A 14194-nucleotide genomic window follows, 5' to 3' on the forward strand; every position below is an offset into this window, starting at 1 on the left:
TTTCTATATGATTTTAAAGCATTGTGCACGACCCTGGCTAAGGCTTCCTCCTCCCCACTACTTTCTGAGGAGGAACCTATGTCAGAGTCGCTACCTGAAATAACTGCCTGAACCATAGTCCTGCCCCTAGTGCTGACTGGGTCTGTGACAGGAGAGTGCGATGCTGACGGACGAACGTCGGTTTGGGATAGGTCTCTCTGGGAACCTTTTTTGGGCATTGGATGTCTTGCCATGCGCCTCCTGATCCACTCCGTATCATGTGTTTGCGCAACTCTGACATGAGGAGCTCGATATCGTCTTGTTTTTTGCGAGTTGACGCCACCCTAGTTGGTTGTTTGGCTGATCTCTGACTGCTTCATCGCGTTGCATCCGCTGTGCGGTTATTGTTACTGTCGTCACTTTTCCCCACTATCGGCACCTTCCTGTGTGTAGCCTTAGCCCCACCGCTTCTAGATGGAGACTGTGCTGGAACTGGGACCTTCTTTTTGGGTGCCATAAGTGCCAGTATATTAGCGCAAGTATGTACTGCAGAGAGAAAAAGAGAAAAGAACATGCAGGAGGCCTCCCTTTCCATAGCGAACAGTTGGATGGCCATTATCTTTCCATTTTTTAAAAATATATTTTATACGCGTAATTCAGCTGCTTGCAGCTCTTGCTGGCACTGGGTGAAAAGGGGCCTGCTACCGCTCAGCTTACCCTCTTAAGACCGACACCGGCGTCCCCGCCCCTTTTCCATCCTCACGTCTCCCCCCCCCATGCCATCATGTCATCCCCCGTCGTCCCCCCCTTCTCTTGCTCCCGCCCTTCCTCCCCCGCTCCCATTGTGCCCGGCTCCCTTATGGAGTCACGGGCCCTTTATTTTCAATCTGTTAAAATCAGTGAATAAATAGTAATTTTGCATTAAAAAATGCAGAAAATTGTTGTGCTTAACTTTGTCTCTGTGATGATGTCCAAAACCAGAATCACATTCAAGATGTGTAAAGAAAAGTCAATCTGTAAATAATATTATAAAATCTATTGAAACACACTATTCCATTGCAGCCTGCATTCAAAGTCCAAAAACCATGCATGTAAACATACTCATATATTATATATAAGCATAGAGGACTATCAGAATCAAACTGGTGTCAAAGACTCCAAACATTTCTATCATTGGTACTATTGTTTTATGAATTTTGAAAAATGCAAATAAAATCAATTAATTTCTCTCTTTATAGATTATTTCAATATTTCAAATGGGCGGCCTGACAATCAAACCACTTTGATTTTCTTATATTCACCCATTCATCTGTGCACAGTTATTGCTCCAATGTGCATCCATATTTCGAGAGGGACATGGACGCACATCGAGACAATTATTTTATGAAGGCAGTTAAATAATTTGGCACTTTATAAATCTCTAATTTCATACATGCATAGCTCATACACATTTATATGCAATGTATGAAATCATGACTTTGTGACATAGGTATATGATTTACTTGCAGTAACATTTCACATTCAGTGCTTTCTCCTGTGGCAGTAATGGAAGCGATTGAGAGAAGCATGGAGATTCCCCTGATGCAGTTCTCTCGAAATGTGGATCCACACTGGGCAATAACTGTGCACAGATAAAAGGATGAATATAGAAAAATGAAAGTGGTTTGATTGCCAGGCCACCCATTTGAAATACTGAAAGAATCCATGAAGAGACAAATTCATTGACTTTATTTGAGTTTTACAAAATTCATAAAAATAGGATGTTACAATGAGACCAATGACAGAAATGTATGGTAGCCTCTGACACCAGGTTGATTCTGATGGTTCCTTATGATTATATATAATATATGAATATATTTATAGGCATGATTTTTGGACTTTCAATATAGTCTGTGATGGAATAAAGTGGTTCAATAGATTTTATAATTCTCTTTATGGACTAACTTTTCTCTTCACGTGTTTAACTTTATATCATGTAGAGGTTGTATCAGCTTCTGTTCAAATAGTGATTCATTGAAACATACAATTGAACATGGGTGACTAACTTGCATTCAACTGTATATACTGTATTGTATGTATATATAAATATATATATATATTTATATGCACACATAGCCACACACACACACATTGTGTATATATATATATATATATATATATATATATATATATACACACACACACACACACACACATACATGATAAAACAAAAAATCATGAAAGGTTTCATATTTCTTGCTTTTACTTCCCATATGGAGGCTTCCAATACTGCCTGGGCAAATCAGGATAGGTGAATTTAAAAGTAATGCTTCAAATTGCTATAATGCATTTAAAAAATGGCTTTTGAACATATCTACTAGGTACTGTGCCCAAAAGAAGACGCAGCAATAATTATATGCAATGGATTTCTATTTGTTGTGCAATATAAAAATGAAAAAACATGATTCTTTGCTTTTCCTTTTTTTCAACCATGCACCTTACACATTTACATTGGTTCACAATAAAACATAGAAAGCATACAGAAATTGAAAATGTAAGTGGGGAAGCAATACTGATCCAAAACTGAAATGGAAGACAGTTTCTCCCTAGAACACTTTAGGTTTTTCAGTCATTATTCCATAAAAGGAATATACTTGGAGTTCATCCCATTATAGTGGAATGAAAATGTAAAAAAAACAAAAACAAAAAATATATGTCACTTTATCTATTGTCGGTTAAGGTTCTTTTCTAAAATTTCTATTGCATAACGGCAAGAAACTTGCTTTCTTCTGCAAGAGATGTCAGCAAAGAACTCATGTCCCCAATCGCCATGTTGGTTGTGCTTACAGGCATAGCTGGGAATGTAAGAGACGCTCGTGGAGTGGTGAGACGCGAAGAATTATGTGAGAGATTCTGAATGATACTTGGACTGAGGGTTCCAGAAATTAAGCTTGCATGGTCCCCGTCATCTATGATTGCATCAAAATCAATCTGCACCCCTTCCAAATTGCTGCTGTCGATATGATCCACTGTGCTAGTGACCTGGTTAGCCCCTGGAGAAAGAAGTTCAGATGCATTCTCAGCACCCGTTTCCTGTAGAAGGCAGTCAATTTCTGAAATGGAGAAAGAGCCTGTTTTCATAGTTGGCTGATTAAAGCCCAGTATTTGGTCATATAACTGACCAGAGTAATTCTGCACATTAGTGCAGGGCTGTTGTAGTTGATCTTGCATCTCGCTCTTAACACTGTTTACCTTGCACATCTGGTTTCCATCACTTGTATGTCCCTGCAGTTGTAATGAGTTATTCCTCAACAAATTCTGCCGCTTACTCCCATTATAGTTTGCACATGGCTGGTAACTCCTTGTCGAAATCATCAAACCTGATTGATGGCTTCCAGGGTTATGGGATACTGGTGGACAGTTCTGTGGCCCAAGGCAAAGAGCGGCCTGGGAGGTAGGACCAGTCTGCCCCATCGTCATCTGACTGGACCTACTGATTTCTTGGAAATGCAAACCTTCATTTGTGTGCTGATTTATAGGGTGCTGATTCTGCACATACTGCTGCTGAACCATATTGCTCTGCACCCTATTACCTACATCTGCCGATTGCTCACCTGTCAAAATGGATGGTGCAAAGCTTTGCTGGTTCGCATTCACTTGCATATGATTATTTCTGAGTTTTAGCCCTTGCAATGCTACACCACAGGATGTGTCCATCATAGCAGAACTTGCTGCCTGTCTGCTTAGGTTTTCACTGTATTCTACACTGTAAGAACCACCAGTGTTCTTTGTGACGCGGTTCTGTTGTAAACAGTATAATGCATTTTCAGTAGGATCCTGATAACCATTTTGCTGAACCATTCCATTTCTTGCCATATTTTGCTGCTGTACCATTAGATTATTATACAATCCAGAGGATCGAGATTGCTGAACTGTGGAACGCTGCCCAAATTTTGACTTTGAAGGGGACAGGTCAGCACTTCCAGAGCTTACTTCATTCCATTGAATCGGCAAGTCATTTTTGTTTATTTCAGGGCCAGCTTGCTCAGGGTTGTGGTACTGCTGATTTATGTGATTGCTTGAAGGATTGGGTTGATTAAAGTTGCAGTTACCATTCCCTATTAACATGTTGTGTTGCACATTGTTCTCAGAAACACTGCTCTGATTGTGTTCATACATACTCTGGTTCTGAGAATTAAGATACTGAACGACATCATCTGGCAGAAGATCATCATCATTCAAATTGCCTTCAGCTTCCATAAGAATGGCTTCCAAAGTCACATTTTCACTGATACTAGGAGGGCAGGTGGAGTAAATGTTGTGTAGTGAACCTCCATCAGAGCGTGTGTAGTTCTGGAGGCTGAAATTGCGCCTTTCTATGGTTGGAGGATGTACAACAGGTGGGTTGATATTGTTAAGACTATTGAAACGGTGGACTCTAGGATGGGAAGGGTTGTCAGAGGCCATTTTTATAGGATCACTAGCTCTTCGTAGTCCATTCCCCATCCTCTCATGGGGCAATAAGTACCTTCTGCCATAACTGCTTGTCCCACCATCACTGCATCTTCGTGGAACATTTATGTTCGATAAAGGAGATACTCCAGACTCTCTGCAGTCACCTAAAAGTGCCATTCGTGTTTTAAGACTCATCCTCTCCATATTAGGTAGTGGAGTAGGTGGAGGACCACCAGTAGCAGCAGCATATTTTGCTTTTAGCCTGTATTGCTGTGCTGGGGTAAGGCTGAGGATACTTGGCAGACCATCACATTGACTTGCTTCACTTGATCGTCTGGAGGCATCTGTGGAAATGGGATCATAGGAGTCTGCAACACTCACATTTTGAGGTCTTCCTTCAGCCTGTGAAGCCTCACTGGATCTCCGGCTTGAAAAGCAAGGGGAAATTCCAGAGGACCTACGGCTGCTCAAGTATGCAGAACTTATTGTACTGGTGTTACTATCCCTTCTGTTATTTAACATATTTAAGACTGTGATGTCTATGCTTGAAAGTTCATTTCTATTTGGAAGAAGAGTGATGGATGCTCCTGAATTGCCATTGTTGCTTGACGGGATGCCTGAGGAAAATCAATGACACACAGGTTAATTGACTGCAGAGATCTGTATATGTTATAGCAAAAAACATATTTTTGCTTATTTAATTTCATAAGACCACACTGCAACTTCTCTGTCGATTAGGAGGTAGCTTGAAATGTTAAAATGTGTTTTGGGAACAGTTACAATTCCACCTCATTGTTGTGCAGAAATAAAGATCAACAAAATAACTGTAGGTGCTACCTTTTAATTGGACTACATTTCTGACTAGCTTTCGAGAGCTACACATGCTTCATGAGGTCAATTAACAGGTTGATGCAAACACTGGCAAAGGATGATGTTGCTTAAATATACAATTAAAATCACAGATTGCATTACAATTGTAGTGTAAAATAAAGGCTGGGAGAGCGGAGGCACTGGGGTAGACAGTTGAAGAGGGGGGTGATTTGTCAACGGAGTGGTGACAAGACTGACAATCTACTAACCCGCCATCCCATTCTTTTCCCACCCTTTCACATTACATCACCATTGTAATCCAATCTGTCATTTACAAAAATTTATGGGCAACAGCGTCTTTTGTATTAACATGTTCATTTTACTTTTACTGGATAAAGGAATTATAGTTCTAGAAAGCTAATTAGAAATGTAATAAATGGAGAAATTACTTACCTGATAATTTTGTTTTCCTTAGTGTAGACAGATGGACTCAGGACCAATGGGTATAGTGTACTCCTGATAGCAGTTGGAGACGGATCAGATTTCAATCTGACGTCAGCCCTAGTACATATACCCCTGCAGGAAGTGCAGCTCTTCAGTATTCTCCTCGAAAAGCATTGTGGATATATGTGTGACTGACTAATTTGAATAACTTGATTAACTTTATAACTTGAATAACTTGATTAACTTTATAACTTGGTTAACTTAATTAATTTGAATTGGTTGAATTGGCTATAGCTGGAGTCTGCCAGTGCCCTCAACCGAGAAACGTCGACACCTGGTAGGATGTATGTCCTAGATGAAGGAAAGCATGGCTTACCCTTGAATCACTCTTTCCCGGGGATGTCCCCCGAGAATTCCATGAGTAACGGCAGCCATGGGTGGGATGCTGAGTCCATCTGTCTACACTAAGGAAAATGAAATTATCAGGCAAGTAATTTCTCCATTTCCTAGCGTGTAACAGATGGACTCAGGACCAATGGGATGTATAAAAGCTACTCCCAAACCGGGTGGGAGGCCGCCCGTGACCCACTTAGTACTGCCCTTGCAAATGCTGTGTCCTCCCGAGCCTGAACATCCAGGCAGTAAAACCTGGAGAAGGTGTGGATGGAGGACCATGTTGCCGCCCTGCAGATCTCGGCAGGTGACAGCATCTTGGTTTCCGCCCAGGACACTGCCTGGGCTCTAGTAGAATGGGCCTTGACTTGTAAAGGCGGTGGCTTGCCTGCTTCCACGTAGGCCGCCTTGATGATTTCTTTGATCCAGCGGGCTATGGTTGCTCGCAAGGCAGTTTCCCCCTGCTTCTTCCCGCTGTGAAGGACGAATAGATGGTCCGTCTTTCATACGGATTCCGACCTTTCCAGGTATTGGACTAGGAGCCTGCTGACGTTAAGATGTCGTAGACTTCGAGCCTCTTCCGAATTCTTATGCTCATCTGGTGATGGTACCGAGATGGTTTGGTTGAGATGGAAGTGAGACACCACTTTGGGGAGGAACGACGGAACTGTGCGTAACTGGATGGTTCCCGGGGTGAGTCTGAGGAACGGCTCCCGGCAGGACAGTGCTTGTAGCTCGGATATATGATGAGCTGAACAGACTGCCAGTAGGAAGGCTGTCTTTAATGTTAATAGTCGGAGAGACTGCTAGGAAATCTAGGACCAGGTTGAGGTTCCAAAGAGGCACCGGCCACTTTAGGGGTGGTTGGATGTTCTTGACTCCTTTCGGGAAGCGGGAGACATCCAGGTGAGAGGCTATGCTGTTGCTCTTGCTCTTGGTTCTGTAGCATGATAAGGACACCACCTGTACCTTGATGGAGTTGAGGGACAATCCCTTCTATAGTCCGTTCTGTAGGAATTCCAAAATCGCAGGAATTTTGACTGAGTGTGGTATGATGTTGTGGTCCTCACACCAGGATTCGAATACTCTCCAAATCCTTATGTATGTTAGGGATGTGGAGAACTTGCGTGCTCGGAATAGGGTGTCAATTACTGCCCCTATCCCCTCCTCCTTAGGCGAGTCCTCTCAATGGCCAGACTGTAAGAGAGAATCGAGCTGGATCCTCATGGAGGACCGGTCCCTGTTGGAGCAGGTCTCTGTGTGGAGGTAGCGGCAGGGGGTTCCCTGCCAGCAGTCTTCGCATGTCTGCATACCATGGTCTTCTTGGCCAGTCCGGGGCACTAGAAATACTGGCCCCCTGTGGTGTTCTATCTTGTGGATGATCGTGCCCAATAGGGGCCATGGTGGGAAGGTGTATAACAGAGTCTCCTGTGGCCAGGCCTGCACCAGGGCATCAATTCCCTGGGACTGGGGTTCCCGCCTGCGGCTTGCCAGGGGGGTCCATGGTTGGTGTTCCCCAATGGTTTATTATCAATTGGAATGCTATGGTTGACAGTTTCCATTCTCCTGGATCTAGACTCTCTCTGCTGAGGTAGTCCGCTGCGACATTGTCTTTTCTGGCAATGTGGATGGCCGAGATCTCTTGAAGATTCATTTCTACCCATGACATTAGGAGGTCTATTTCCAGAGACACCTGTTGGCTTCTGGTTCCTCCCTGACGGTTGATGTAGGCCACTGTTGTGGCATTGTCTGACATTACTCTGACTGCCCGGGCTTCTAGGCAATTGATATTCCATCCCAACTCTTCTTTGTTCCATTGCCCTTGGGCGGCTAGTTCCTGGCAGTGTGCTCCCCATCCTCGTAGGCTGGCATCTGTGGTGAGTAGGATCCAAGTTGGGGAGGATAGTCTTGTTTCCTGGCTCAGATGGGCTTCCTGTAGCCACCATCGTAGTTGAGCGTGAACTCTGTCCGGGAGCTGAAGCCGTACGGTGTAGTTCTGGGACAGTGGATTCCATCGTGATAGTAGTGAGCATTATAGGGGTCTCATGTGAGCCTGTGCCCATGGGGCTACTTCCAGTGTGGATGCCATGAGGCTGAGAACTTGTAGGTAATCCCATGCTGTGGGGCGAAGTTCGCTCAACAGGGTTCGTAATTGGGTCATCAGTTTTGATCTCCATGTCAGTGTCAAGATGCCCTTGTTTTGTTTGGTGTCGAAACAGACTCCCAGGTATTCTAGAGATTGAGAAGGCTGCAGGCAGCTCTTGTTTGTGTTGACCACCCACCCGAGGCTCTCCAGTAGAGTCTTGATTCTGTTGGTTGCCTGGTGGCTTTCCTCTGGGGATTTCGCTCTGATCAGCCAATCGTCTAGATAAGGGTGCACACGGATTCCTTCCTTCCTCGGTGTTGCTGCCACCACCACTATGATCTTGGTGAACATCTGGGGTGCAGTGGCTAACCCGAAAGGTAGTGCCCGGAACTGGTAGTGACGGTCCAGGATCGAGAAGCATAGAAAACGCTGATGTTCTTGATGGATTGGAATGTGTAGGTAGGCTTCCGACAGATCCAGGGAGGTAAGGAACTCTCCCAGTTGTATCATCCTTATTACCGAGCGTAGGGTTTCCATGCAGAAGCGGGGAATCTTCAGGTAACGGTTGATCGCCTTGAGGTCCAGGATAGGTCTGAACTTTCCTTCCTTCTTGGGAACGATAAAATAGATGGAATAATGACCAGTATTTATTTTTGTTCTGGAGGCACCGGTGTTATAGCCTCTAAGGCTAGTAATCTGGTCAGTGTAGCTTCCACTGCCATTCTCTTTGAAGGATCGTGGCAGGGAGATTCCACAAACTTGTCAGGAGGGGGGTTGTGGAAATCCAGGTAATATCCTCTCGAATGATGGATAGGACCCACTTGTCCAAAGTTATCTCTACCCATCTTTGGTAGAATAGAGCCAGTTTACCCCCTATGGCTTCTTCCTTTGGATGGGTCGACTGATCTTCATTGTGGGGTGTGGTTGGGGCCTGGGTCTGAGCTGGCTCCCCTTTTATTGTGCTTGTTCCGAAAGGACTGGCTCCGGCCTGCAGGGCGGGCTGCTTGATATGAGCTTCTATATGGGTTGAATCGCTGTGATCCTCTGCCCCTGGAGGTTCGGGGGAAGGATTGCTGGTTTCTCTTATTCCTGTCCTCCATTAGCCACGGCAGTGGGGACTCGCCCCACTTGTTGGCTAGTTTCTCTAGTTCGCATCCGAACAGGAGTGTTCCCTTGAAAGGCATCCTTGTGAGTCTCGTTTTGGAGGATGCGTCGGCTGACCAGTTTCGGAACCAGATTTGTCTTCTGGCTGCCATGGTGGATGAGACTCCTCTAGCTGCTGTGCGTACCAGATCTGAAGCAGCGTCCGCGAGGAATGATACGGCTGGTTCCAGGGCATCCCCAGGAGTGTTGTTCCTGGTCTGTGCTAAGCAGGCGCGTGTCACCACGGCACAGCAGGCTGCGATCTGTAAAGACATAGCGGAGACGTCAAAGGACTGTTTGAGGATAGATTCCAGACGTCTGTCTTGAGCATCCTTGAGTGCTGCTCCTCCCTCCACTGGGATAGTAGTGCGCTTTGAGACCACGCAGACCATGGCATCTACTTTCGGACATGCCAGGAGATCTTTGGCGGCAGGGTCCAGAGGGTACAATGCTGCCAGAGCCTGGCCCCCTTTGAACGTGGTTTCTGGGGCATCTCATTCCAGGTCAATTAGTTGCTGGACGGCTTGTAATAGTGGGAAATGGCGGGAGGTCTGACGGAGTCCCTCTAGTAGTGGGTTCGTCTTAGGTTCCCCCGAGGCACTTGTGCCCGGGATGGCAAGCTCTTTTAAGCTGTGCATGACCAGGTCTGGAAGTTCGTCCTTGGTGAAGAAGTGTCTCATGGTTCGATGGGGTTCTGTCCCCGGAGGGAGTTCCCCTTCCTCCAGGGGTTCTGGCTCCTCATCTGAGATGTCTGTGTCCCCGAAGGTGGGGTTTCTGGGCAGTGGGATTACTTCCCTGGGCATAGAGGGTCCTGGCATGTTGAGGTCCTCTGGTGGTGCCTGTGACCGGATTGAAGGAGGCCCCGGTTGCATGTGGACAAAGGTATGTAGACCTTTGAAGAATTCCACCCAGGACATAGAAGCTGGGTCTAGACTAGGGGGCGCCGTGTCCCTGGGGAGCCCCGTATGAAGGGGGGTCCCGCTGTGTGATGCTAGGTCTGGTGTACCGCTCGAGGGGCTGGGGTCCGGTACCGGCTGGGGAGGGCCATGAATTGGGTCCCCTAAGGCCTCTTCGCACTGTATACACACGGCCGTGGCCTCCTCATGCTGTGCAGCTCTAATGTGGCATGATGGGCAAAGGCCCTGAGCTTTGAGCTTATTTTCAGGTGGAGCCATGGTTTGTGCGCGTACAATACAGTTGTGCGCTCCGGTGTGCATCGAAGATGCGCTCATAGGTTGGTGCGCGCATGCAGAGCGATGTGTGCGCTGTTGTGCGCACGGGTTGAAGTTATGTGCTCAGCATAGTGAGCGCGTGGCTATGCGCTTCGCTTGTGAGCCCAGCACTTGTGAGCGTGACGTTGTGCGCACAAGGTATTTGTGTGCACGGCTCGCCTCTGTGCGCACGGATCGAGACGGCGGACAGGACGGCGAACAGGGCCAAAATGGTGATGGCGACCACGTGGACAATATGGTGACCAGCTCGGAGGGTCTCCATGTGGGAGGACCCTTGGATCTGACCGGGGTCTAGCCCTAATAGGGCCAATCAACCCGGTGGCACTGGTCCCGGCTAGCGACCTGTGTGTCTCCTTGAGCTTCGGAGACCAGAGACTTTTAAATAGATTTATACCTTACCTTGTCCCGGCGCTTCCCGTTATCGTTCCGGGCGGTCTCCGGCTGCGGGGGGAGAGGGAAAATACCTTCACCGCTGTGCTTGAGGTTGCATTCGCTGCCTCTCAGCCTCACCCGATGTAGGGGGCTAGGTCCCCACCGAGGGTAGGCCGTTGGACCGAGGCTTACCGCCGAGGGATCGCAGAAATCACCTCGGGAATCTCGACTGGGGTAGGGACCCAACGGGTGTCACCGCAGGAGAGCGGGGCTCGTCTGTAGAGGTAAGATTTCTTCTCAGTTTGGGTTTCTTTGGTAAAATTTACTCAAACACTATGCTAGCATGCATAACTAACTGCTATGGAGACGGAAAATACTGAACAGCTGCACTTTCTGCAGGGGTATATGTACTAGGGCTGACGTCAGATTGAAATCTGATCCCCATTGGTCCTGAGTCCATCTGCTACATGCTAGGAAAGTGGCAATTACAACTTTTTAGTTAATGTCAACTAACGTGGCAACCATACTACTTTATTCAGTTCACTGGGAAATTCTACCTGACCTACCAGTTTAGAAACATTAGGTGTTAGGAAGACTATCGGAGATTCACAAAAAAAAAAAAAAAAAGACCTTAAAAATTCAAGCTTGTGGCTGGAATATGTAACATTCTTGGTGGATGGTTAATGACCTCACACTAACAAATGTCAGATATAGAATCTTGTTTATTTGGCCTCACTTTTAACTTAAGGTCTATATCTGTGCTTGAAACCCATACACCAGTGTTTTTCAACTCAGTCCTCAGGAGCACCTTAGCTGAGGTGGTATTTAGATTATCCACAATGATTAAACATCTACGCAAATTCACTGTGGTCAATCTGAAAACTGTACTGTTTCAGATGGTCCAGACGACTGAGTTGAGAACCACTTCCAAATATGATATATGGGTATTGGAACAGTTTGACTGTGAACACATATTAAAACTCAAGACAATTATTATTGTTGCGGTTCCATTACCTGCTATTAAGTTCACCTAGGGAATAGTCACTGCCATTAGCAATGGTAACATGGAATAGACTTAGTTTTTGGGTACTTGCCAGGTTCTTGTGGCCTGGATTGGCCACTGTTGGAAGCAGGATGCTGGGCTTGATGGACCCTTGGTCTGACCCAGTATGGCATTTTCTTATGTTCTTATGTTCCATGTTCCTGGACCTGTTCCCGCTTTCGTTGGCGTAGTTCCTGGCCTGTTCGGTGGCGTCCCTTCAAGGGCCGTGCTGCCGGGAAGTCTTCTGTGGATGCCCTGTTTCTAGGCGCGCATGCGCCACCTGGGTACTTTTCTAGGCCATTTCCCGCCACTGGTGAGTTCGCCCAATTGCTGACATCAGACGCCGCGGCCTTGATAAGCCGGCCGCGGCCACCCAGTCTTCGCCTTGCAACGGGCTTACCTACCGGATCCCTGTTGCGCTGTGGCCCGGAGCGACCTGTCTTGCTATTCGCTCCGCTCCTGCTTGCCTGCTACAGTACCTGCTTGGTTTCTGCTTGCCTGCTACAGTTCCTGCCTGGTTCCAGTACCCGAGTCTTGCTACAGTTCCTGCCTGGTTCCAGAACCCGAACCCAGTTACAGTACTGACCTACTGTCCTAGTCTGGTTCCAGTTCCCAGTCCTGATCCACTACTGCCTAAGTCCCAGCGGCCGGGCCCCTACCAGAGTGAAGAGCACCACTTGTCCAGCCTGAACATCTGCCTCCTGGCCTGCCAGTTATTAGAGACATTGACCAACTTTTCCCAGTCTCCTGCAGGTCGGCCCAAGGGTCCACTAAACTGAGACTCTCATAACAATTATTACATAAAATTTGATGTTGTGAAGTTTATTTAAAAAAGCAAAACAGACCCAAACAATGATTTACAGAGTGCTAAAATAGTGAATGTAAAGGGACACTTTAGCCCGAATTTTAAAAGCTCTGTGTGTGTAAAATTCAGTGGTTATGTATGTGGCCAGGCCTTGTGCGCACACCGCTTGCATTTTCGAAAGGGCCCGGCCACGCATGTAACCCCCGATACGCACAGAAGTGCCAAGCTAGAAGAAAGGGGCGGGCTGGGGGGGAGGGGTCTGGATGGGGAGGGGCAGGGGCGAGCTGAGACAGTGTCATTAGACGCTTAGGGAAGCACACGCTGGCAGCCAGCCGGCATGTGTAACTTACTTCTGCTTGTCAGAGCAGGTAAATAAAAAAAAAAAAACCGAAGAAAAAAGGGTTAGCGTCAGGAAGGAGAGGGGAAAAAGGAGGAAGGTTAGGTAGAGGGGTAGGGAACTAGGAAAAAGCCCGATCGCATCACCACGCATAATTGAAAAAATCACCACCCCCCTGCATGCGGAGGAAGCCACCCGCCAGCACACGCACGCTCGGACATTAAAATCAGGCACGCATGTGCGCATGGGAAATGTATTTTATAACATGTGTGTGCCGACGCGCGCATGTTATGAAATAGCTGTGTTCATGTGCATGTGACGGGAAACATGCACGCGTTCATGTGTGCCTTTTAAAATCTACCCCTTTCTGTTTTTCAACGTGAGAAAAAATTTTTCGCTGAGGGGTGAAATTTCAAAGCCACTGACGCATATAAAACATGGTTCTATGCACATAATAAACTGTTCTAAAATAACATATGGCTCAGTGCATGTAACAATATGTATGCAACCTAATTTCATGTGTACTTTTACATGCACTGGGGAACAGAGCTGGGACTTACACACGTACTGTTGTATTTTAAAAAGTATGCGTGTTAACTTCAACGTACACGCTACGCTGCTCCTTTGATAGAGCGGGCATAACTTTCTGTGAGTGAATTTGTTTGCATTTCTGGCCACTTGTGTGTGTGAATCTTCTGTTACAATTTTAGCTGCTACACATCCTCATCATACCCTGGCCATGACGTGTCCCCTCCAGCAGAAGTCACCTTGGAGCTTCATTCCATGCTGTCCACGTTAGCTCCTCACTACTCGTCCAGTGATGCAGCTTCTTCTCCACCAGGAGTCCTCAATATGCCTGCTCTTCAGCCTTGCCAAGCTCCTCCTCCTTGCCTGCACCACACCCAAGCCTCAGACCTACATAATCCTGTCTCTGTTCCTTGCTTCAATGCTTTCGCATCAAATATGTCTTGGATCCTTGCCCTGGCCCCTGTTGCCTTGCAGCCTCTGGCCTTCCACCCTTTGCTTTGCCTTGCTTTGTGGCCATCTGGCCTTCTCGCTCCTTGCCTTGCCATGCTTTGAGGCCATCCTGCCCTCTTGCTCTTTGTCTTCCCTTGCT

At 46.7% G+C, this 14194-nt stretch overlaps 1 protein-coding gene across 4 annotated transcripts in view; it reads right to left on the minus strand.

Annotated features, from left to right (window-relative positions):
- Positions 1 to 819: 819 nt before the first annotated feature.
- The window catches only part of GLI3 (GLI family zinc finger 3), a 687322-nt gene continuing 673947 nt past the window's right edge, over positions 820 to 14194 (minus strand). For all 4 annotated transcript variants that reach the window (XM_029589537.1, XM_029589535.1, XM_029589536.1 and 1 more), the window contains one exon: positions 820 to 5030. In XM_029589537.1, the coding sequence (XP_029445397.1) occupies positions 2716 to 5030 (2315 nt within the window). In that variant the 3' untranslated portion in view covers positions 820 to 2715. The remainder of the gene's footprint in view (positions 5031 to 14194) is intronic.

The sequence above is a fragment of the Rhinatrema bivittatum genome, chromosome 2 (genome assembly GCF_901001135.1).
Source record: "Rhinatrema bivittatum chromosome 2, aRhiBiv1.1, whole genome shotgun sequence".
NCBI classification, from domain to species: domain Eukaryota; kingdom Metazoa; phylum Chordata; class Amphibia; order Gymnophiona; family Rhinatrematidae; genus Rhinatrema; species Rhinatrema bivittatum.